Source organism: Augochlora pura, chromosome 6 (assembly GCF_028453695.1).
Source record: "Augochlora pura isolate Apur16 chromosome 6, APUR_v2.2.1, whole genome shotgun sequence".
NCBI classification, from domain to species: domain Eukaryota; kingdom Metazoa; phylum Arthropoda; class Insecta; order Hymenoptera; family Halictidae; genus Augochlora; species Augochlora pura.
This window is the reverse complement of record NC_135777.1, coordinates 16,423,691-16,448,925: the sequence shown is the minus strand read 5'-3', so window position 1 is coordinate 16,448,925 and position 25,235 is coordinate 16,423,691. Positions and strand designations below refer to the sequence as shown.

The following is a 25,235-nucleotide window of genomic DNA, read 5'->3' as shown; positions in this document are numbered from 1 at the left end:
TTTTTCACGAGCGACGAGGGTTGTTCTGTTCGTAAGTGTTCTACCGTTCAGATTTCTATCCGTTTAGTGCGGGGAACCGAGTGCGTACAAGTGTGCGCCGGTTTGAGTTTGAGAGGGATGCGTGAGAGCCCGAGGATTTACAAAATGGAGAACTTTCGACGCGGGACACAAGTGAACGTGTAAAAGACCGGCCGTGACAAGTGAATTCGGGGAATGCGCGGCGCCGGGAATTGCTGCTGCGTTTCACGCCGGCAACGTTAATGCGCAACTTTTCAGTTAACTATTTTAGTTGGCGATACAAATGCCGAGGGCTAATGGTTGGCGATGTTACACAAAAATCGAGTTTGCGGAATTAACAGAGTTTGTGATATGAACATTTGCCGACATAATGTGATAGTTCAGATATTCGGATATTATTTTACCATTTATTATTTTAATTATTATTACATTCTTATTATTATCTTATATTTATACATTCTTATTATTTTAAACTTTTATTTTCTGATAACTAAATTAAGCACGATAGACTTAACTAATTATAAAAAATAAAACAATATAATCGTTATCATATTTGTCACTCCCAGAGCTGTATTCAGTGAATAATTATATATCTGTACACTTTTTAAAAAGATTCTAAAATACAAATATTGTCATACATAATTAGCAATTTTTAAAAAGTCAATAAAATAGTAACATTGATTTATTTATTTGTGAAATAAAAGTGAGGAATGGTGGCCAACGCGTTGAATTATTTCGTCGTAGAAAAATTGTACAATTTCATAGGAGCCTTTAGTTTTCAAAAAATTGTTCTAATATTACGTTTCTCGCGAACAATGGGAAAACGCCGTAAGATCTGGTGGAATGACGAGTGAAAGAATTATAAAATAGACGTAATTGGTAAACGATTCTCACGAAGGTATTTCACGAAGGTAAGCACGTTCTAGGCGGGAGACATTGTAACGAGAAGGTCTTTAATGTTTAGTCAGTATAATTAGAAGCAATTTAGAGCCTGGGAGATAGGGACTGGGCAAGAAATTGCTAATGTTCAGGTCGTCGGGAACATAATAATTACCCTTACCAAGCACGCCCCTCGATATTAAGTCGCAGTTAGAAAAGAAAAGGGAACTGCTGGCAAAGAAGGGAAAGATGTACACTTCGTTACTCGTTATAGCGACGGACATTATGTCTGATAAAAAGCGTTGAATATAATATGAAGTCCCTATGGCTCGGCGAAAAATGTTTGGCAAATTATCGCCTGGATGTCGCCGCAAATAATATAATCTTTACATAACCTCAACGTAATCTCTACACCTAATAAAAATTGTAAAATTGAAACTGTCTCCTGACCACGGTATAAATACTATTCCTTTGACATAACCTCAACGTAATCTCTTTAACTTGAATTGAAACTATCTTCTCTACGTTGAAAAAAATAACAATGATTCTAAAATCTTATAACAGTGTTAATATTAATTATATATAGCAGGCAAATAAGTCTAATAAAGTTGAAATTAATATATTATCATTTTAGTTTCAACTTGATATATTTATTAAACGATGAATAAAGTGTATGGGGCTGGTGAAAAATTATTTTTGTACTCGTTAATAAAATCTGTAAGAAAAAATATGCTTATCAATATTGCCATCGTAGGAAGCTATTAATTAAACAAGCCGTTGTTAAAAATATTAGAATGTCGACTGGCTGTTTAAACGAATATAGATTTTGTAACGCGAACGTATAGTTCCAGTTTGAAAAATCGTTACGGCGTGCCCCATTTATACGCACTTACCAGTATTTAATGTAATAGCCGCCGTTAACAGCGTTTAACTATAGTAAATCCTGTTTAGACGTTAATGTTCAACGGGTATCGTAACTGTTAGCATATGCATAAAGGAATGCGCGGTAAATTAACTGCCCCGTCCGAAATAAATTCATCCGGCCGTCATTGTTACAGTACATAGAACATTATAAAATTCACGTAGCCCGCAGGATCGAACTTTACAGCAAATGTAGCTGAATTACTATGCGGTGCGCTACTCTCCTCGACGTGTTAGCTCGTGCAGATGCGTTAAAATAAATATTCTTGTCAGGTCCATTGCTACCTTCGCAAAATTTTCCGTTTTCTATTAAACAGAATAAAAGGAATTCATATGTTCATCGAAGTAGTTGAACTAGAAGCAAAATCGTGCTGCAGCAATCATTTTAAATATATATTACAAAAACTAATATATACTTTAATAATTTGATATTAATTTATTAATAATATACAATAAGTTAATTTAATGAATTAACGCATTATGTATTAACTTCGATTTTATTCTCAGTATTATTTTGCTTTTTAGAAGAAACATTTAGCTCTGTTGTTTTTAAATCTTTTTATATTCTACTCAATATATTTGTATATAATTATTAAAAAATAATTTTCATTACTTTCTAACTATGGTTTCTAATTCAAGATAAGGTTTAATTATTTATCGTGAGAATGTAAGTGTTATGTCGTATTTCACGCCCGAAAATGTATTACATACTTACGTAACAATATCTTCCCCCATGTATGTATGTTATACGTTAGGGGAAGTAAAATCGGAGTACAGACATTTTATGTATTTCATAAATTCCAACTTTTATGTCTCTTTTTCTCCCGTAACCAATACAGACAACTTTCCAATAGGAGCTGATGCTTGATTTCGAACTTTATTTCTCCACGTTCGGCGGAGAACATTAAGGAGAATATTAACCTGGTTCGAGTAGCCATCGAAAATTGCTACTTTTGTTGGTTTATCGGTTAATAATTCAATCGCTCGCATATAAAAAACAAATTCCTTTCTTCTTCTAATGAAAATATATCGATCGAAAAATAATAAACACATGACACAAAATCAACGTACAAAAAGATAGAAAACGCAAGAGAACAATAGCCTGCATAAACGATATAATAATTGACATTTAATTATAAACAGATTACATTTCTGAAATTTCATCAAATAATTTTTCAAACGTCATTTTACGCACAGCTTGTGAGCGTATCTTCAAAATTTAGAAAAATCAAACGTGTAAATAAATTTTACAATGTAGAAGAAAATTAGAGTTTGAAAAATTAAACGTATACGATAGAATTGATTAGATTAATACTCGAAATCAAGCACGAAAATTCGAAACAACGAGGAATTCAACTATAAAACAATTAAGTTCGAAGTAGATGTTAATTAGTCGCGGAACAACCGCGGTTCCTCATTAAAGAAAATTAAAACACCGAATCCGATGGTAGGGCAACCGACAGCGATTCCAATTTCTCCGGAAAATCGATTCGTCAGCGAAATAAACGAAATATATACAATTTGCGCGGCGGGATAGCCAAACCAGAATTGCGAACATGGATAGACAAATAGATGGATGAATTTGTTGGCTGGTGCCCAATGACTCGGGTTTCGCTTCTTTTTTTTCCCATGGACCCGTCGCGTCGCGTCCCGTGGCCCGCGATGCACTCCGTAGCAGCCACTCGTAGAAGGGAAACATTTCTCTCGCTCGAGAAAATAAAGAAGCTGGAATTTCCCCCCCTCCGATGCGCCGCGGAACAATCCGTGGAATCCATGACACCGTTCAAACGCGCGGAAGGAAACGTGTTCCGCTGATTATATTACCAAATTCCCCCGCATAATCATTGTTTGAGTTGAGATTGAGAGTGCGCCCGTTCCTCTCAATTCTCGAATTGGTTGCACTTTGACGAACCTTCGTCAATACGACGGAAAGCAATATTTGCGTTTCCTTCCTCTCCTTCGTTCGTCCGTAGAAAATGTTACATTTCAAATTGCAAAACACCCCCGGAATTTATAAGGATCGAAGAAAATTTGTATTCGTCGTTCGCGTGAAGGTCACCTAAGTTTGTCATTTTTTTGTTTACTGCAAAAATTGCGATGATTTATTTACCGTATATTATTCACTTGATAATTGTTATTATTTTAATAACAATAAGCCTTCTAGATTCGCGGAAGCAGTGGACACATTGATATTATATGTCTACTATATATATTTTTTTATAAACGCAACCCTTAAATATCTTAACCCTTTGCACCCGAGTGGCGACTCTGAGGCACCGCTAAAATTATTACATCACGCTCCAAAATATAATAATATTTCTATTATGAAAATTTAAATTCTAGAAATTATTAAAAGTATAACTGTTTGTTTGCATGAGTGACAAGATTCAATTTCATATGTATAAAATGCACTTTGTCTATGCTGTATGCCGGAAAAGTTATTTTAGAATTATAGCTAAAATGGTTTCGAGTGCAAAGGGTTAATTTCAATATTTATTCGAATAAGAATAAAATTTGTATTTGTCATTCGTGTACGACTTACATATTTATTTCTCACTCGCACATCATATAAAGATGTACCGAACACGAAGCTAATAATATTACTAATATTAAAATAATCCTCGTATTTATAACGTCGCAAGAAATTGTTCAAAACGAAGTAATAACACTTGAAAAAGTAGACTATAACTGAAAGCGAATAGTATGGCAAATAATAGCAGAAAGGAAAACGTTTCAAGTAGCATATAAAAGGTTTCCGTCGCGTAGCGGACTTGACGCAGCAATCATGGTCAAACGGATCTAACGAGCTAAATTACAATCGTGCATTTATAGCGGTTGTCTGAAATCCCCAGTTGAGAACGATTTGCACCTGGGGCCCCTCTGAATATTCCACCGTTGCTTGTCGCCCGACCAAATATTTATGATTCTGATCGAAAATTTTCTGGCAGAGGGTAGCGTCACGGGCCGCGCGGGCTGCTCGCGCGCGCTCGAATGAAAAACATGGCCGCGGCGCATGTAAATAAGAGAACACTCGTAAAACATTGGCCGTGTAATGAACGAGTGCTTGCGGATGAAAAGATGAACCGGCGCGGCGTGCTCCGCTTCCGGGTTTGGATCGCTCGCTTGCTCTCGCGCGCTCGCGCGCGGCAAATTCGAGCGATATCTTAAAATCTCGATCGTTTTATCGGCGCCCGGCAGGGTTAAGTGTATTCGAAATAAATCCGGGAATGGAATTAGCCGAATTCGGATCGTAAACCGTCGTTTACCGCGCGACTGATCCTTATCCGAATATTCGGAAGATCGCGGTAGTTATCGATCGGCGGTGGAACTGCGCCGCCGCCGCCGCCGCCGCGTCAAACCCCGAAGATTTGCGAGGTCCGAATGGAAACGATATTGTACACTGAAATATACACGGAGCAGAAAAACTTGGGCAAATTGGTCGGAAATAAGGTAATAAAATGCTGCAGTTTTTATGCTGGCCTAGCGGGAAGCGGTGCCGCACGTTGTGTACACAGGGTGGCGCCCGGTAACGATGGTACAAATTCACATGAGCTGATGGCTCGTGTAAAAATAAAGTGAAATTGCGCCGTGAAATGTAACTCTTCCGCCCGACCGTATATTTCCGACTGTTTCTGTCGGCGATAAACGCGGGTAATTGGGCCATGATTGTTCATGAACTTGTCATACGAGTCGAATGGCCGCGGTAAAACAAGGCGGTTCGATCGGATTCGCGAAACAGATTGCTCTGCCGCCGAATTGTTCGTCAACTTATTACGCAAGTCCAATAGTAACGGCACGATGAAAGGTTCGATCGTGCTCGTCAAGTAAATTACTCTTATACCTCATTGTTCATGAACTTATCATGGAAGTTCAATAGTAGCGGGAGGAATGAAAGGCCGATGCGGAGACCGCGGATTGTATGCATTTGTGTCATCGATAATGATTTGGCGAAGCTTCGAGTAGGAGCAAGATTGAAAGAGTTTAACGCATTGTCTACTTGCAATAATTTTATAATTTCTAAAAGCTTGCTGGTTACAGTTAAAAATTAATCAATAAACTGTTTATTAGCCAATGTATCACAAAATTGTTTTCATTAACATTATTATTATTATTTAGAATAAGTTCTCTTATGTTTCTTCTAGTATAGTACAGTAATTGAAAATTCTGCTAGATGAAGTGCTATAAATATATAAAGGAAGCAAATAATTTATATTTGGGTTCTATTTATCTAAAAAGTTGCAGAGAATATTTATCTTGCAGAATAAAGATAATATTTATCAGCAAGAATATTCATTCACAGTGTACTAATAATATTTGTTATACAAAACAAGAATCACTGTTTAATATCATCTTATCTATATTAATGTTATAGACAAATTATTAATCGATTTAAAACTCTTTACGTAACAATGAACATACTTTAACATTTATGTCAATGACAAGAAAATGAGATGCGAACAAAGTTTTGCAAAACTTATATTTTCATAGGAATATTTGCATATGGGATTTATTTAATGATCAAAGTACTAATAGTTTAAATGGTAAATTTACAGTCAGAGTTCATTAGTTGTGAGTGAACGAATTAGCTAGATTTACTCTAAATAATTACTAGTAGTTGATGTGATCAAAATATATACAGTGGTATTATATGTACATTAATAATTGCTATGCTTGCATTGGTTTGAAAATTAATATTGATTCGAGAATCTCATGACAGTTTACGTCGATTGCAAATTTAGTTGATCAAACTGTATCTAAGATTATTTTTAGAGAATTTATTGATGCGAATATATTTATATAATTTACTGCTAATTCCAATATCTTTTTAAAGCTAAAAATTGCATTGTACAACTTTTTTTTTTAATTTATGAACAAGTAGCTGTGATTAAATACAGTAGAAAAATAAAACGAATTCGAGAGTATCATTCTGCTATTTTCGATTTTATAATAATAAAGAGATCAGACTAAGCATAAATTAGAAAAGTAAAGAAGAATAAAAATGTATACAAATTGCCTTATAGAATCATCTGTTTACCATCAGTAATTATAATAAATTGATCAGCAGAGTATTTATTCGACATTTTTCGATTAACAAGAGCTTCGATATACAGGGTGTCCCAAAATTATGCTACTACCAGAAAATAAGAGACACCTTAAGTCATTTAAAGCAACTTTTTCCTTAGCGCGACTTTAATCCGCAGTTTGGTTTGCGAGTTATTAACGAAAAACACTGACCAATGAGAGGCAAGATCAGCTGATGCAAGACGGCCGAGTCATTCAGCGAAACTGGGCTTGCGCTAGCCATCCTCCCCTCTCATTGGTCCCTGTTTTTCGTTAATAACTCTTAAACAAAGTCGCGGATTGCATTTTCGCTAAGATAAAAGTTACTCCAGATCATCTCAGGAATCTCTCATTTCACGAAGTATTATACTTTTTGGACACCCTATATTTTTCTATCCCCCGATGATTAAATACTTATCGAACGCAGAAATCCGCGGAGCTTTCGATTTAGTACGGGGTATAGGAACGCTCACAGAGGACGTCTGTTTCAATGAATATTTCAGGTAATACGTTTTAAGCAGGTTCGACGAGTGCGCGAGGGCACAAAGGGTCAAAGGCGGGTCGAGTTCGAAAAATCCTGGGACTAACCGTATCAGGTAATCGGTTGAAACTGGGTTCCCATTGCCTCGAGCACTTCCAAAAATACACAAACGGAGGATTTTAATGATCAAGAATGGAAACTTGTTACCCGTGGTTCCTTTGTGCTCTGCTCGTGACGGTTCCATGTCGTCGCAATTCAAATTACGCTCATACTCGAGTGGAAAGATGAAGTGTCCGATTACCATATTAACCTGCCACTACTCTCTGCGGAGTAACATTCATTACAGGCCTCGCTAATTGCAGTTATATTTCATCGTGCCGCAATATATGTACAATTTGTACGATTTAAAATCTGTCCAATTCTATCGCGTGCATTAAGCGCCGCGAGAAATTGAGAAATGGTTCACACGTCGTCATAATCTAAAACGCGAATACGCAAATCTTTTCCTTTTCGGTTTTACAACGCCGGTGGTCGTTAAATCGTTGCAATTTATGCGATCTGTCCTTGCGTGCCGCGATTATTGCAATCTTTAAAGTTCGCGACACGCCGGAAACCGTTTCAGAACACATTAATTTCGTATTTGTGTATTGTGAAATACGGAATTCATCGTTAAGCTAGATTATTATACTTTAGAACGACGAATAAATATCCTATTGGATTATTTCGTCTTTGCATTTGTTTAGCCTAAATTATAGTTTTTATGTCAATTCAACTGTGAATTGGTTGCGAATAGAGCAGAAATATAACTGATTTATAAGAATATTGATTACTGTTGTCGAATATAATTTTAAGGATATATGGACTCTTTATTATTGAAATAAATAACCAGACAATTGAGAGTGAAGTACAGTCATTTAAAAAATTATTTTAGTAAGCCATGTCCACAATAGTTTTGATTAATAAGGGATTGAAATAATCCACGATACTCGCAAGTGACAAATTTATTAAATCAGCGTCTCATCTAACGATGAAAGTCAAAAGTATAACTTCCAGTCTACGAGCTATTTTTAATATAAAGCATTACAAGATCATCACGTGTCACACGTAAAGTCTTTCAGAAAACGGAAACATGAAGTTTTCACCGTTCCTCTAAAAATCCGACATATCGCGCGCATCAACTTAATAAAAGCTGTCGTCCTAGCAATCGCTACTGTATTTCAAGACTTCCGTTACGGTCGCAAAGTTCCCACGGCCAGCACTTGAAATACTTCGAGACCGCGATCGCCGGGTTGATTAAAAAGCAACCATACTCTTACCGAGAATGTCCAGGCATCCGAGCTGGGATATCATCGGGCTGGTGTTGATCTGGCACATGTAGCAATCCCTATCCGACTCCTTCAGCTGACGAATATGAAGCCGCCACGTGCCGTTGACGACTTCCTCCGTGGCTTGGCTACTTCCTGTCACCCCAAAGGCGTTCCCGGATACTGCGCCGGACCCGGAACTTCCGCCGGTCTCGTACGAGACCGCGATACGTGCATTATCCGTTACCGTCCTCGTGTTGAGCGAGAGAATCGTCTGGTCCGAGGCACGTAGCCAGCCAACCTGGAAAATCCATTGTCATTTCCCTGGCCTTGCTTTGCCCAACGACCGACTCGTTACCGCAACAGATATTTCCATGTAGTTGCCCCACGGATAACCTTAATGATTCTCGAGTGTATCCCCGGTGACGCTTTAATTGCGAACGCTTCGCCTTCGATCGATGCCCGATAAGACCGCTGTCATCCCGATCCCCCGGGATCCACGAACCGTCTGACAGCTACATGGAAATACCTTTTTAAGCGTGCTGCCACTGGCTGTCGCATTTAGGCCACATTCAATTCGGTCTCGTCGTTGCAGTAGGCCACCGGAGCCCCGGTTACCGTCGGTTGACCGATCGCAGTGCCACTGGTTCGCCCAACGGCGCAATTCTCTTTATATTTATCGCGTAGAACGTGTTCAATATTTTCATTAATCATTATTAAAATCAACCGTTCGCGCTCGAAGCTATTTTCACTGTAAATCTAAAATAATTTTTATGCACATGAAATTGATTTTATTTGTATAAAAGTTATTTAAAGTGATAGAACAATTCTGTTAGTGCTTCAGAGACACCACGAGAGTGCAAAGGGTTAAAGAACAATTTGTTTGTGTTTAGGCGGAATTAACTTTATTAATAGGGAATAATTACAAAGAATTTACTGTAATCTCGAAATCACCGAATTGATAAGAACAATATTTCCGTGTGTCGTATTCAATGTTAAAAACGAACTGCCGGCTCAGATCTCGTATTGCATAATATTTCAAATAGGGTACGCGTTTCGTGGAGCCATATTTTATCGTCAAACCATTGTTCTTCTTTCCATTTCACTGTCAATAGCGTTTTGACGCGTCGTTGTTCGATCGAATACGCGATGAAGATTTCGAGCACGATTGATCAAGCGCGTTGCGTCGTTCGTTTCTTTTCACCTGAAATAAACTTGGACGATTTTGTTAACGGTGCTTAATCCTAGAGAAAAGTACAGCAAGAAATTCTGATCGGCGTGGAAGCTCCGATCGATGTTATGTCAAGTTTTCGTCACATAAATATAGCAAAAAGAAGTTTATCAAGTTATTAAAAAATTAGCGAAAATGAACCTCATCCCTTTAAGGAGTCGAATCTATTATATCAGAACGGACGTATCGATTGAAAATGGTGTACTATACATTTTCGCGAGAAATCTAGTCGCGCAGACAGAATTTAGACGATTTCATTCGCGGTTTCAATAATCCACGGAAAGACAGCACGGTTTTGTTAATTTTTTATTTCGACTGGCCGGAGCACCGAAACTTCGTCTTCCGCTTTCAGATGGTAGATTGCGATGTTCGCGATCAAACACACGTACAGGGATCGCCGGCGGTACTTGGATCCACCGGTTCCCATAAAAACAGGACTCCACGGATCAAAGTTCCGATTCTTCCGGCCGCTGGAATCTTTCTCTTGGGCATGATTCGGCTGCCGTGCACTCTCGTTAACCGTCGTCGGTTTTAGATCTTCGCAACCGTATCCCCGTTCCCTAATTTCGGAACGAGAATCGGATGACAGCAGATCATCATTTCATAGTTCCGATCATAGTGCTCCAATTAAGACGTCTATTTTTATTCCGGTGTATTAAACATTCACCAATTTCCTGTATTTAGCTGGCTCGATTGATTTTCCATGGAGATCCACAGGCTGATTATAAATACGTAATGAGCAGACTGAGAAGACCTCATGCAAAATAAAAATCATCTTAGTCGATTGTGATAGATGCACATTGGACGAAAATATCTTTTGCTTTGTTAGAACTTTTCATGCGCGTGATGGGCGCATAAAATCCGCTGATGTGAATGCAACGAATATTTTGTATAATTTTTAGTTTCATGATATGATATATATATATACTATACTATAATATAATTTAATATAAAATATATATAATATGTAAGTAATGTCGTCGTCAAATAAATTAATCGAATACCGTCGCAAAGCTTGGCGAAAAATGATCTAATTATTAAAATATACTAATAGCCACTGTCCAGAGTTAATAGAATTATATTTTTACAAATATACAGCAAATCCGAAAAGAATTTGTTTCGTTATAATTTCGTAAGAAACTCGTGGCCCAATAAACCTGGCCAGATTTCAAAGCTCGGAGTCTCGTCCTTACGATTCATTATTTTCTAACATCTTTTGCAGGAAACGGCGAGTGAGAAACAGAGGGCGGGTTTCTCCTCGAAAATTCTATAGATCGAACGTCCCTGAAGGTATCGGAAAATGTTTCTCATGAGTCAATCTACGGTGGACTCGAGGATTGAAGCTTGTCCTTTATAACGCCTCCTTGAAATCCGATGTACGATCTTTTTTAATCCCTTTATGCTGCAGAAATGAAGTACAAGTCCGGTCGCATGGATCGCTGTAACTTTTACTAATTATTATTTTCGCAGCTGTTACACGGATAAATTATATTAAAAATGATAGCGTGTATAATTATAATATATATAATAATATATATTATATAATAATATACATTAATATGTATAATAATCATTTGGTATAGTAATTAAAAAAGTTAACAAGTTTGTATTACCGTAAAGTAACTTTTAAGTAATAGAACATTATTAATATTAATATTAGTTGAAAGTATACTATCAACTTTTCATTGGCCGTTGATTAAAACTAAAAAAACCGTATGTCAAATTTTAAAGGTTAAAGTGGCAATTTTGATTTTCGAATCTATATAGTATGTTTATTCACGTAAACCGTTTTAATTTATATTACATAAAGGTAAATATTTTAAACTTCAAAATTAATCTAAGTTCACTGTTTTCCCATTCTTCTTTTGCAAAGCTATATCGAACGCTTCATATTGAGCCTGACGGATCTTATTTCGCAGTTTCCATTTCATTAAGTAAATTGATTGCGTTCCAATCAGCGCACAGTGATGCACGAACTCGCCTTCTGTGGCCAAAATTATTTCAAGGCACATATAAGGTTAGCGTGTCGTTCGATTCGACAGCAGTTCAACAATTACGAAGTCAATCGTGTATATATATATATATCAAAAAATCAAATGCGACACAAATAAATGATATGACAAAAGATTCCTGTAAAAGGTATTTCTACTGGAGATAGTTTACGTCGAGTGGAAAATAGGACACCGATCAACGATTATTCGAAACATACGTTTACCGGAGCACCGTAAATGTCTGGAAAATCGTGCTAACAGTGCCAATGGGTCCCGGCAAGTGACTTTTCGTGGCTAAAATTCGCAACGTCCTCTTCTCGAATCAAATTTATCTTTTATGACACAATTCAATCGAATACGTGTCCGGTAACATGTGCAGCGCAAACAGAACGGTCTCTTAGCCGTCTGGAGTGGCTATTAAGGCGATACGTACTACTCGTTCAGAACTCAACGTTACACGCCGAGCATCTATTTATTTAAACTCGAAATTTGCAGAAACCAGCACTCGAAGTTTATACATTCTGTTAACAATACGCGATCTTTTTTAAAACACTCGTCGAAGTTTAAATTGTCAACAGTTTGTAGTATCTGTGTAGTATCGCTGTGCAATATGTTTAATTTAATTTAATAAATTTTAATAGCATTTTTACACTATTAAATTGCTTAAAAATTCTCACTGCTCTACACGTCTTTGATCTATTTTGTAAAAGAAATAAAGTAAAAAAGCAAAGACGTTTAAGCAATTTAAAAATACAATTGAACTACTCTCAATTGAAACTATTAAGAAATGAATATAGCTCCTGTGTCTTGTATAATGTTTATTATAGATAAATGTTATTTCCCATAAAAGTCCACAGTTCGCTCAGAATCGTCCGAAATGAGTACTATTTTAAATTCGATGTAAAATAAGCTCCCATCGTGCAGCGTATCGAACACGAACGAAACGATCGACGAGTCATGAAAAATGACGGTTGTCCGGAAACGTGTAATCATCCATTCGGATATCATCTGAACACCCGTCGACCAGTTTTCTCGCTGGTCTTCGAATCGGGCCACGCAATTTTCCTGAATGCTAGATTAATGCGGCACTAATTTGTAGTATTCCGTTGCACCGGGACCGTTAATGCAGCTACTGGAACAGGGACATCAAGATTGCAACGATATACGAGAACGATATTTTCCGTGAAGTCAACTTATCTCGCCGTTAACGTAATTTATCATAGTGCTTCCCAAGGATCTCGGTTACAGTCGTATGGCGGAAGGCGGTGAAATTAGTTACAGCGTAAACTAAACTAGACCGTGTAGAGGGAATGACGTTGGAACTCGCGCGCCATCAGCCGATGAAGACGCCGCCGTGCTGGTGGCCGGCGCTGTTCCCGTCGCCTGCAGAAAATGCACCCCTGAGGTTTAGTGTTATAGGGATTTCTGACGGGACAATGCGCCCAATCAAATCATCGGCGTGCCCGGCCGAACGAGACGTTGTTCCGTCTTTGAATTAATCGTCCGGGCCGACCTTATAATCCGCATTTGCATTCGCGCCGCCAGAAAATTATATCGCGGCGCCGCTGGCGGAGAAATATCGCCGGCCATTATTTCGGTGACAGCTTCCTCCGCCGCGGTGTTTTATTCGATGCGACCTACTGTTCTTTAAATAACAGCGTGCAGAAAATTCATTTCATTTGCTGAACGCGTGACGCGAGCTTGCGGTCGTCGCGCGTACAGCCAGCCGCAAAACTCCGGATAAAGGACTTCGCGTTTTTCGTCTGTGGACCTTTATGCGTTTATAATAATTGGGCTGCGGCGTTAATGCGCTTGCAGTAGCAATTGTTTTTGAAAAACGCGGAGATTTATGAATGAAAAGAATTATGAAGTTATTTATATATATTACTAACGATTCGATGGAATTATTATTCTAAGTTCTTATTTTGTCTGTGTATCATGCGACTTTTATATTGCATTTTGCAGCATGTTGTAGATTTCTTTAGCTGCGAATTCAAGGGAATCGCGAACTTTACTGTACAATTTATTTAAATAATCGATTCTGTTACATCTGTGGTAACTATTTACAGATTTCCGACGTTTTCATCTATTAATTACATTGCTGTCGAATATTGCAAATCTTTCAACGGTCCGCGTGTTTTGCGTACAAATTTATTTCAGCTGAACACCGCGAATTAATATTGACGCGTTGTATGGTCTTTTTCCTCTTATAGATTGTTAATTATTCAATTAAAGCACTCGCCGCCGTGTCAGTCACCGGTGACCGACAGCGAACCATCCTCTCGCGAAGTGTCGTCTACCGGTGACAGGACTGCATTATTTAATTATTCTTCCATAATTGTACCAATCTTAATCAGCGACAGACAAGCGTCATGCATGGTAATACAAGTAATAATCCGTGGCACGGTGACGAGTCCGTTAAAAATAAATCAATCATTTGAGAAAATCTTCAGTAGAAGTAACTCAAGACAATTTTAACGTTGATTTAATAAACTTTTATAGTTTAAATGACAGAAATGCAACTTCTTGCAATTCTCAAATCTTTATATTGCTAAACACGTTACTTCGAAAAATAATTTTACGCGAATAATACAAATTAAAATTAGGAGAAATTATAGAACAATTGAAGACCAAAACCGACTGCGAAATCGTAAATTTATTTTCCCTCTCCAATATCGCGCATTCTTTGGAAGCAGCCCATCCGTCAGCCAACCCTTTCGAAATTATATTCCATCCGTCACCGGGTCTGGATCTATTTAACTATTCCGGCGTGACAAAAACTGTCGATTAATTAATATCGCAAAAACGTTATCTGGTTATATATCCGCGTCACGTGTCTTTAATCGCCGGTAATCTCGCGAGATTCGCTGTTGGAAAAATGATCGCGGTGAAACGTCCGCGGTGAAACTTATAATGATTACTCTTCTTCGTCGCGGCCGCCGCTATTTGTCATCGAAACATATTGGCGACGACCGTGCCGCGTCCGTGAATTCAGCGCGGACCGATCCACTGTTTCTTTTAGGTGGCCGCCCGTTGAAACAGCTCCGCGCCGATTTAAAAATGATAAGAGGATTCCGAAGTCGATGGCGGATGTTTTACGAACTGGAGGAATTATCCCCGGAATTCCGTACGGTTAGAGTACTGTATCAAGGAAACGTTTCGAAGAATTTTTAACGTGTAGCGGAAGTTTAAGCCACCTTAAGTCCCGTAATTCTTGATTGTGAAGTTACTCGGAGCGCCGGTCAAGTAATAATTGATGATTCCTATTCCGACACGAATTTTCTGTAAACTTAATTATTAATCGGATATTGATCCGATTTCTCATCTTCTTATCTCCGCGAATAGATTACTCAAAATTAATGAGACAATTCGTTAAGACTCTAACGTACTATCTTTCTATCGACTTAGATTTTCCTTCATTTTAATAATTATAGTTTTCATAAATATCGCGAGCAGTTCCTTTCGTTAATAATATCGTTGTTGTACAGTTTGCTTTTTGAGACAGTCATTTTTAGGATAATATGGATACGAATCAAATTCGTCTAATATTATAATCCTGTATATTATTAAATTAAACTATATCGTTAATTAAAGTTGTATTATAAAGCGATATTACTATTTATTTGATAATTAGCTGTAGCATACAAAAATAAATCGAGTGGAAATTGCTATTATTGAAGTAATAAATTACTGCTAAGTTGCTATGATCAAAAATCATGACACAATAGATCACCTAGACATCACCACGTAACTGTAAAACATATAAAATTACTTAGCGTTTGAAACGTCTTTCTCATTTGTAAAATGAATGTTAAGTAGTACGACACGCCCTATAAACTACCCAAAAACGTTCAACAATAAATACAATTAAATTAACGTTAATAAATACAATTAAAAAACTCTTACGATGATCAAGCAAAATAGAAACCGAAAATGCGAGGTCCCACTGAAACGCTGCGAATATCGATGTGCCGTAGGTACACTATTTGAAGGTTCGCTGACTGAAACAGCAATTTGATAGAAGGTTGTTTCCATGAACGTGCCTAGACAGGCCAGAAATCAAATCCGTAGCTCCGTACGAAATATTTATTTCGTTTGACTTTGGTCGACGGCTATTCGGTACAAAAGCCCTCCATCGGCTACAAACAAGACCCTCGAATTTCCATTTAAGTAGTATTGCCTGTTCGAAATAAGATCAAGTAATTCGACTGATAAAAGCGTGGAACGGAACGAGGTGGCAGATAGTTTAGCTGAAAAGAGTGCGGGGAGAGGGACCTCCGTCGGGGAACCCTCCGTTCCCTTTGGTTACGATGAAGATGGAGCTTAGAGATTGCGAGTAAACCGGGGAAGAAGAACGTGCACGGCTAGAGGAAGAGCTATGTCGACGGGCGAAAGCTTTCTTTGGATTAGGGCAATCGGCAAAGCATTGAAAAGAGTTGTTAAGTTTACTTGTAGAGGCTGCGAGGAATGTGGCTACACCTCTGATAAATCTAGGCTCGTTTACACGTCGTTCCGGCATCCGCGGCGAACACATTCGATAAAATACAACTTCGAACGTAACCTATCGCGTTCGAATGGCGAATCGGACTAGCGATGAGGATCTCACATAGAATATTTGAATACGAATGTTAGTCATTTAAATCGAGAAATATTTTCTTTAACATTTTCTATAATTGTTGATACAGTATAGTCATTGTCACAATAATTAAACCTTTTTCGATCGCAATCATTTCTTAGTAGTCAAAGCGAATTTATATTTATATCTATAATATACAATTTACATTACTTAATATTGATACGTTATTGAGACACTTTTGGTCCCTCGAAAGCCAAGAATTAAAAAGATATTTAAATCGTCGCAACCTGGTCGCGTTTAAATCCTAAATAAAAACGTATTATCCTGGCGCGGTGAAAGTCAAGGCCACGGACGATTATCCGGCAGTTCTTAAGTAGCGCGATTCGCGCGGACAATCTAACGATGACGAATAATGTTCTCGCGGCTCGTGCAATTCAGCTTTTCCCGGGAGCTTAAGACGGCCGGCAATAAAAATGCAAAATAAAGAGACCGTAGTTGCGGGGCGCGGACGATGGCGCGCCGTTGAAAAAGTAGAAACATCGAGCCAGTGGACATGGAATAGCAAGAGTGATAGAGAACTTTGTTAGGGACCCCGGCGGGTCGGGTGGCGGGAAGTTATGAGGGCCGCTTCCCGGATTGATGTTGCACAGTGAAGCGATCTGGAAGACTGTCACCTAGACCCTCTAATTCATGACCCGCCGGTGGCCAAGACCAAGCCCGGACCACCGAGCTACCAAGTGATAAAGATAGAAGCGGAAGATCGACCGTTCCGTGGGACGCATTTCTTATAGATTGTCAACTAGACGTCGAGTGGGCCCGCCTTTCATCAGGACGGGTGATATCCGGCGTAGTCGGTGAAGAGAGCATAACTTTGGGGATTACTCGTCTTAGAACGGATCCCGTGATCCTTCGACGGGGCTCCAACGGCTACCAAGTTGAAACGAAGTAACTAAGCAAAGTATTGAAGCGTTGCGGTCTCGCCGAATTCTCCGACGGATCGCCGGTGCGGTCTAAACGGCGGAGTTTCGGCTACGGTATACCTGTTTAGAAATGATGCACCTCATCTTAGCGGTCGACGGTGGAACAACGATCTCGATTGTTGTTCAGCTTATCGTGGCTACTTACTTATTAAGCAGCGAGCGCGGCTAGGAAAGCAGCTCCGGTTTAGAAAAGCGGGTTTAGACCGCCGAGAGTAAAGTGGTCTTCGCGATTTTTTACCCTGCGAAGCTGAACGGCCTGTTCTTTCGGAAACTTTTAGGTTAACTGGCCCCGTATTCGCGGATCGTGTACTGATTTTCTTGTTGGAAAATCATGTCGTGAAAACGGAGCTGCGGAAATATTCATGCGGAGCCTCGTTTTGCTGGAAGGTCGTAGGGATGGCTATTCTGTGCTCTTTGATTTTTCTCGATGATGGTTACTATCTATTAAACAGATGAATATAATACTTCTTACTTTGTCGATTGTCATTTAGGAAGATATTGCACACATCAAAATTATTTAATTTAGTTTGCTGCTTTGCGCTAATATTTTATAGACATCTCCTTTTACACATACTGCTACTGATTGAAGAGAAATCATTTTCTAAACTTGGTAAATTAGTTTCTCTTTATTATAGTTTTATTTTTGTTTTACCGTGGACAGTGAACATGGGATTTTGCGGGTAAAACTCTCGTACGATAATATATAATTATTAGAGTGACAATTCTTAGACATTTACGATATACTAATAAAATTTAGTCATCTTTGCACTGGATTATATAGGGTGTTCCAAAATCACTTATAATCGGGAAATATGGGATTCCTGAGATCATTTGAAGCAACTTTTTCCTTAGCGCAAATGTTTTACGAGGCTTCGTTAACGAGTTATTAACGAAAAACAGTGACCAATGAGGGACAAGATCAACTGGCGTGAGGCAGCTAAGCGAATGAGTAGAACTCCGGCTCGACCGCCTAGCGTCAGACGGGCTAGCCTCTCATTGGTCAATGTTTTTCGTTATTAGCTCGCAAACAAAGCAGCAGATAGCATTTTCGCTAAGGAAAATGTTGCTTAAAATGTCCTCAGAAATCCATTTTCTGACTGCGAATGACTTTTGACAAACTTTGTATATACAGTTAAAATAGACCGTGGACGCGTTAGTAACAGAAATAAGCAAATAAAAAATAAAATAATAGAAACATCAAAAAATATCTACGAATATCTATATATTATATTTAAGTTTCTAAAATTAATGAAGAAATCTCGCATAAAGATAATTAATAAATAATCTCATGATAATTTCTTCTATAAAGTAATCGCAGGAAAGTCGACCACCGTATCTTCAAAACGAGTATAAACCACTATTATACAATCGACCGATATTAGAGGTTTATATTTCATTGTGGAGAAGATCGCAAAGCACAATCCCATATCATTGTCCACCTTCAATTTCGTATATATTGTCCAAACCACTTCTCAGATCGATCTTGCCGACCTATTCAACTTACGTGTCCTTTATGCTCCTGGAATCGTTCGAGTGAAACGATTGCTGGTTTTTCCCCTACTTTTCCTACTTATGGGGTTCACTATTTCTGTGGAAGTCTGACGTTACGCGAGAGCTTGATTCTTTACCAAATCGAAATCAATTTGTCTTGGATAAATCACGAATTACGACAATGCGGAGTAACTATACCCGTGTCCCGGAATTGTAATTAATCATTCTGCATTCGACAATCAGGAAAACTGAAAGTATTTTCATAGTGTAAGGTTTCTTCTTCTCGAAGGTTAGTAGTAGAAGATTGCTAGAGAACATTGTAATATCTACTGACGCTAACTTTTCAGTGGAGGATGAGAATATTCATGAGTACTATAATAATTGCAGATTTTTATGTAATATAAAAATTATCTAATTCAACCGTAAGGAACTGACGTAAAATAAAAGATTCCTTTCTTAATAGGTTGACACGACGCGCCATGTCGCTGTATCGTGCTCCTGGCGCATGCGTCACCTGCCCCCACTCCTTCAAAGCCAGATTTGACTTATATCTCTGCGAACGCTGACCCGATGTGCTCTCGAACAGTCATTTGTCACCAGGTCTAGCACTCACATATTTTTCCAAGATTATACTGACAATACAGAAAATCCCCTCGCTCTACATTAAAATTTACTACTTAACTAAGATATTAATCTGAATAATACATATTAAATTTTTAAAAAATTTCCTTCAATTTATTTTCAATAAAAAAAATGTAAGATATCCTACTCGATGTATATAAAATAAATTATGTTCGCAAACGAAGCATAGGCGTAGCAACTGTTCACCCCCGCTGCCCTAATTCATCGAATTATTGATCACGATTCATTCCCAAAGGGAATCGAAATTTTCCGGACATTATACTCCGGTGAATTGAGGATCGCTATAAAATTCTCGATAAGACCGAGCACTCATTTTTCAGCCGATGGAACGATAATTTCATGATCCGTGCAGTGTCGGAACGCAAAACAAATTGAGAGCGAGACAACATAAGTTTGCCTAGTATTTCCGGCGAGGAGAGATCCTCGGGAACTATTTGGACTGGACGGAGAGAGGGGGGCCCCGAGCTTATCTTAATCCCTCCCTGCCTGCCAAGCTGCCTTGAGTGGCTTTCTATAGACCGAATATTTCATCTCGGTGGATACTTTACCGGTGGAATCTGTCGCTAGAGAAAATGTGTCCCCGTCTCTCCGCTCTCTCGCCACAATCTCGCCGCTGTTCCCGCTTTTCTCGTTCTCCCGGCCCCCGTTCGCTCCCTTTCCCGCGCTCTTTACCCTCGTTCATCCTTCTTCCCGGAATATATAGATTTCGATCGGAAAACTTATTACTAAATATAACCGGCGTCAGAGGGAGAGAGGATGGCTTTCGCCGGATTAGGACGAGGAAAGAAGCCGAGGTGAGGAAGAATTTTCCGCAAACACGTACACAGAAACGCGGGGACCGGAATGCGGACGAAATCACTCTTCCTTCCTTCCTTCCTTCCTTCCTTTTTCCTTCCTTCCTTCCTCCCTTCTTTCCTTTCTTTCTTCTTTTCTTCCGTCTCTACCTCTTCCTTAGCCTCCTTTCTACCTCGCCTAACCGGCTCCCCTTTTTTTTTCTTCCGCACCTGTACCGCGTGCAAGCGATTTAAGTCGATCCAGGCACGATCTGTTTGACTTTTACGCGGTCGCGCGAGCACGTACCGTGTTGTATGAAGATTAAGTGGCCGTTGATGTAAGAGATTTCTGGGGCAGGCGGAGACGGGGAACGAGTAGAGGAACGCCAGCGACAATTTTTCGTTTCCGGTGATTCAATTTCGGAGATCGCGTCCAACTTTTCTTTTATTTAACGCGAATGTTTCTTTCGACCTTTTTTTTTGTCGTCGGACTCGTTCATCTTTTCGGCTGTTCCTACGTCGGGAGAAATTTACCGTTTCGTGACAAACGGCGACGCACTGATGAGGGAATCGCGCGTCTTGGTTTAGGCGTTGCAATCGTGTAATTTGATTGTATGTACTGATAATTGTTTCGGATAAATTGTTTTTTCTCTTGTTAATTTATTTGTGCGGAAACGAGAAAGGAGTCCGTGGGTCATTTGACATTTTTTAGTGCATTAGTGCACGCGCAATTAATAATTGCGTCATTTTTGTAAAATAGAAATTCTTTAATAATTAACTTTTTAATAATATAATATGTTAAATTATAACGAGCTTCCATTATTAGTGATTAACTACTACCAAAATTCTTTTATGTACGATGAATCGTTAAAGAAGTTAAATTGAATAAAACGGTGCGGTTTTAGCAATTAATCGTCGGCTCACGGTACGTACTCCGGTTATTAGACTTCCGATTTAAATGATAATGGGGGGTAAAACTGTTTGGCCCGTTTATGTATTGAAGAACATTCAATGAATGTGGCAAATTATGCATGGCGTACGCCACGTCAACGGCTTCATCCATTTTGTTATTGGATCAAATTATTCTGAATGATTAAATTACACTTCATCAATTTGATAGAATAATGATTAAATTAGTAATTAACTGGCTGTCATCGTGTACTTTAGAAGTTAACGGCCGAGTATTTATCAGCCTGATAAAACAACGGTTAACGAGGCAAATAAGCTAATGAAAATGAAGAAAATAGCGCATTTTTTAAAAATTAATATTAAAAAGGAGATCATGATATTGCAACAAATCCTTCCTCGCTTTCGCTCTGACATAAAAATCAACAAATACCGTGCTTAGCTTTTTACGTGGTTATTAACCTCAAAAATTGAGAAGCCGACTGGACGAAGAAAAAAAAAATTGAGAAGTCGACTGAATGAACTAAAAAATTGAGAAGTCGACTAGACGAATTAGAAAATTGCGAAGCCGACTTCAGGGAGAAGTTTTAGAGCATTAATTAGTCCGAGAGTGAGCGCGCCTGAACGTGTCTAATGTAAATAAAGCACGAAACGCTAAGTACACATATCCACTTCCACGGCGTCCCATCCGTGGACACCGGAGAATTGCTCGAGTTTCATTTTGAAATATAATGTCGGTGTAACCAAGCCGCCAGAATTTAATTGCTGTACTCCGCGCGGTTTTATGCCGGTCATTCCCTACGCCATTACCAGGTACTTTCCTATGTTGCGAACGGTGCAGGAAAAAATGACTTCGCGGCCAATGGCGGCCGTTTGATTTCCGACCGGACCGACGAACGCTGGCCCCGCTGTGACACTCGGATCTGAAACAATGAACAAACCCGTTAAGCTCATACCTCGCGAGTCTTTCGCGAACGCTGAAACATTATTTGAAAGAAATTACGGCTTATTAATCGAACAATAATAGCTACTACCTATATTTAATTAACAATGCCTAAATTAACGACACTATAGTATTGGTTTCAATACGTTCGAATAAAACGCGACAATATTTAATCCCTTACGTTACGATAACGATCCAGACTCGTGATAAAGATTTCATCTATTAAATATGAATATTATTATTTTATTTAAAATTGTCTAGTCCTATTGAAGAAAGTATTAAGCATGAATAAATGCTAATTAACAGAAAGGAATCATGGTGCAAGGGATTGAAATGGTACTGTATAGATGCGATTTGTTCCTAGTATTTCGCAAGATTACCGAGACACACATTTGTTTACGCACAGCGCCATCAAGACGGAAACATTTGTCGCAGACACTTCTCGCGGCATTTTATTGGTCCCCTGCTCGCCCGGATGAAATTTGCCGTTCCTATTAAGGGCTCATATTGATCCTGGTTCAATATTATCTGTGCTCCTTTCATGCCTTTAATTATTCATGATTTCAATCCTCCATTTTCACTTCGAATGAATACGTTCACTGCTCCGTGCATCATTCGATAAGTAATTACAATTAGTACCGAATAATGTCATTTAAGATTCAATCGACGTGATATCGACATAAAATAGTAACGTATTAGCCGAACGTATGAGATAAGAGACAACAGTTAACAGATAATAGTTAAAAATGTTCTAGATGACAACTCTTTGAAATAATCATTTTACTGCTAGCAGCACGTTAAAGGCTACGATTCGTCGCTTTCATAAACCTTGTGTTACAGACCTCCGGGTCCTCTGTGGCATCGGAGGATTTCCGTCAGGTTGTATCAAGTAACGGATGGAGAATCGGAATCTCAATTGCAAGAACGTCGACTACTCTAGACGGGGTGAAATAGATGCGCGCATGGTTTGTCGTCACTTGGTAGCGTAGGATGTGCTACGTGCAGCGCGTAGTTGCGATCGAGATCATCGTCGGCGTTGTTTATTAAAATTTAGTATGTACTGTCCGTTGTCAAAAGTTGGTACAAAGAAAGGCGTAGAAACAACTCGCACAAATCCGTTTATGTCAACGCTCTTGGAGAAGTAGGATAAATGCGAACGACCCCTTCTTAGTCCCCAATATCTAGAAAACGAGGGACTCGGACCAGGCCGACTGCAAACAAACCACGCCTCCCGACTCCCGTCGCAGCACAGTTCTCCTAACCTCTTCCATTTTGATTTCATTCCACATTTTTCACTATTATCTGCTAAGTTACACTTTCTTGCTTCTCGCATCAATATTTCGCCATCTTTCTAGCAACGAATAATATAGTTCACTAATAAGAAAAACCACGAATATAGTACAATTATTCTGCAGTAACGAACTGTCGTCGAAAAGCCGTCTTCTTTCAAAGTCTTTAACACTTTGATAAACATGGATTAATTTTTAATTACAATACAACACTAGATTAAAAGAGAAGAATTTCTTAAAAAATTGAAAGAGACGTTTCGCAGGTTCTTTGAGAGGTACAACATTTTTAAATTGCATCTTTGCAGGGTATTGTTAGCACAACGATTATGCGATGAATGGACGCGTTGAACGTAATTAACCGAGACTTTATTAAAAAATATGCTCGGCTCGCGGTTACAATTACGAGCGGCTAATACGGTTCAGCACAGTTTGATCCTGTTTGCTCTATATTGAAACTTCTTCTGAACTTCACCACGGTGAACTTGTAATGTCTGTTGGATCTTCTGAATATAGGGAAACATGGAACGCGGTAGATAAATTGCGAGTGCAGTTCCTTAACGCGAGTGTTACACCGCGATCAATTATCGCCCCTGCTGTGCCTTAAAGTGGAATTTTCCCGGGGCTATGGGAAATCTTATCGAAAATATTTTAAGGCGGGTAATCTGCATTAGTGGACTCACTTTTATACGTTTACGATGAGAGCGAGTAGGTGAAATATGATACAGTAATTGCAGAAAATAAAAATAATAAATCTGTTACATTTCTAGCTTTTTAAAGATGTTAAAAACAGGAAATATGATTTTCGTTAATTTCTGTTTTGAGAATTTTTAATTTAAAATCCGCAAATCCATAATTGCAATTCCATAATTTTCGATACAAAATTTATTTTTCTATCCTTCACTTTAATTTATGTTACTTACTTATAATTATTTATAATGTATATTATTGTTTCAATATTATATTATATTGTAATTTAATATTATGTTATACTATTTCACAATTTATATTATAATATAATACTTTATATTGTAATTTGCATTGTTGCAAGTGCATCTGTAATGTTTATTCGCAAATTATTATCCAAAATTACTGCACTCATTAACCAAACAACGTTACATACAACATTGCTCACAATTTCGTATTGTACTTAAATCGTTTCAAATAATTATGCATATCTAGGGATCAATTGTTAGACCACGGGCTTTGTGGAAAAATGGAACAAAATCAAAAATTCTTTACGCGTTAAACACTTGACGATTTATCAATAAAGCTGCGACGAATGGAGGGCGATCGGTTCAGAATAAGTTGATTATAGCGCGCTTAAGGCGACGGTGTTGGTCGTTTCGAAGTTGCGGTCAACTTTGTCAAAGAGTACAGGAACTCGGTAATTCGATCACGGATAAAATTCTCTATTGTAACTTTTGTTTGAGTTACGACGAAGATAACACTTTCAAAGAGGTATTACCGCGGTTAAAAATGTGCCCTAGCTGGCGCATAACTTTTTCTCGCTGTCAGAAAAATTAATTGCGCCCGAACTTTCCGATCCTGTACTCCTCGAAACTTGCAGCCACGTTCACGGTATTATCTCAACCCTTAACAACTGTTCGAGTGATTTCCGCAAATCGTATCTTGCACAATGGAATCACAATTGTTCCTGAATAAAAAGCACAGAAAAACGTGTGAAACGAATTCCAGATGAACGTTCCAGTCATGTTTTATTCTTAGTCAGTTAATGAAGTAATAAATACA

At 38.5% G+C, this 25,235-nt stretch overlaps 1 protein-coding gene across 1 annotated transcript in view; it reads right to left on the bottom strand.

The window, feature by feature from the left end:
• The window catches only part of LOC144471104 (lachesin), a 170,481-nt gene that overhangs the window by 30,425 nt on the left and 114,821 nt on the right, over positions 1-25,235 (bottom strand). Inside the window, exons 3-4 of the mRNA XM_078182843.1 lie at positions 22,065-22,177; positions 8,677-8,965 (exon numbers count right to left, since the gene is read on the bottom strand). Of these exons, the coding sequence (XP_078038969.1) occupies positions 8,677-8,965; positions 22,065-22,177 (402 nt within the window). The remainder of the gene's footprint in view (positions 1-8,676; positions 8,966-22,064; positions 22,178-25,235) is intronic.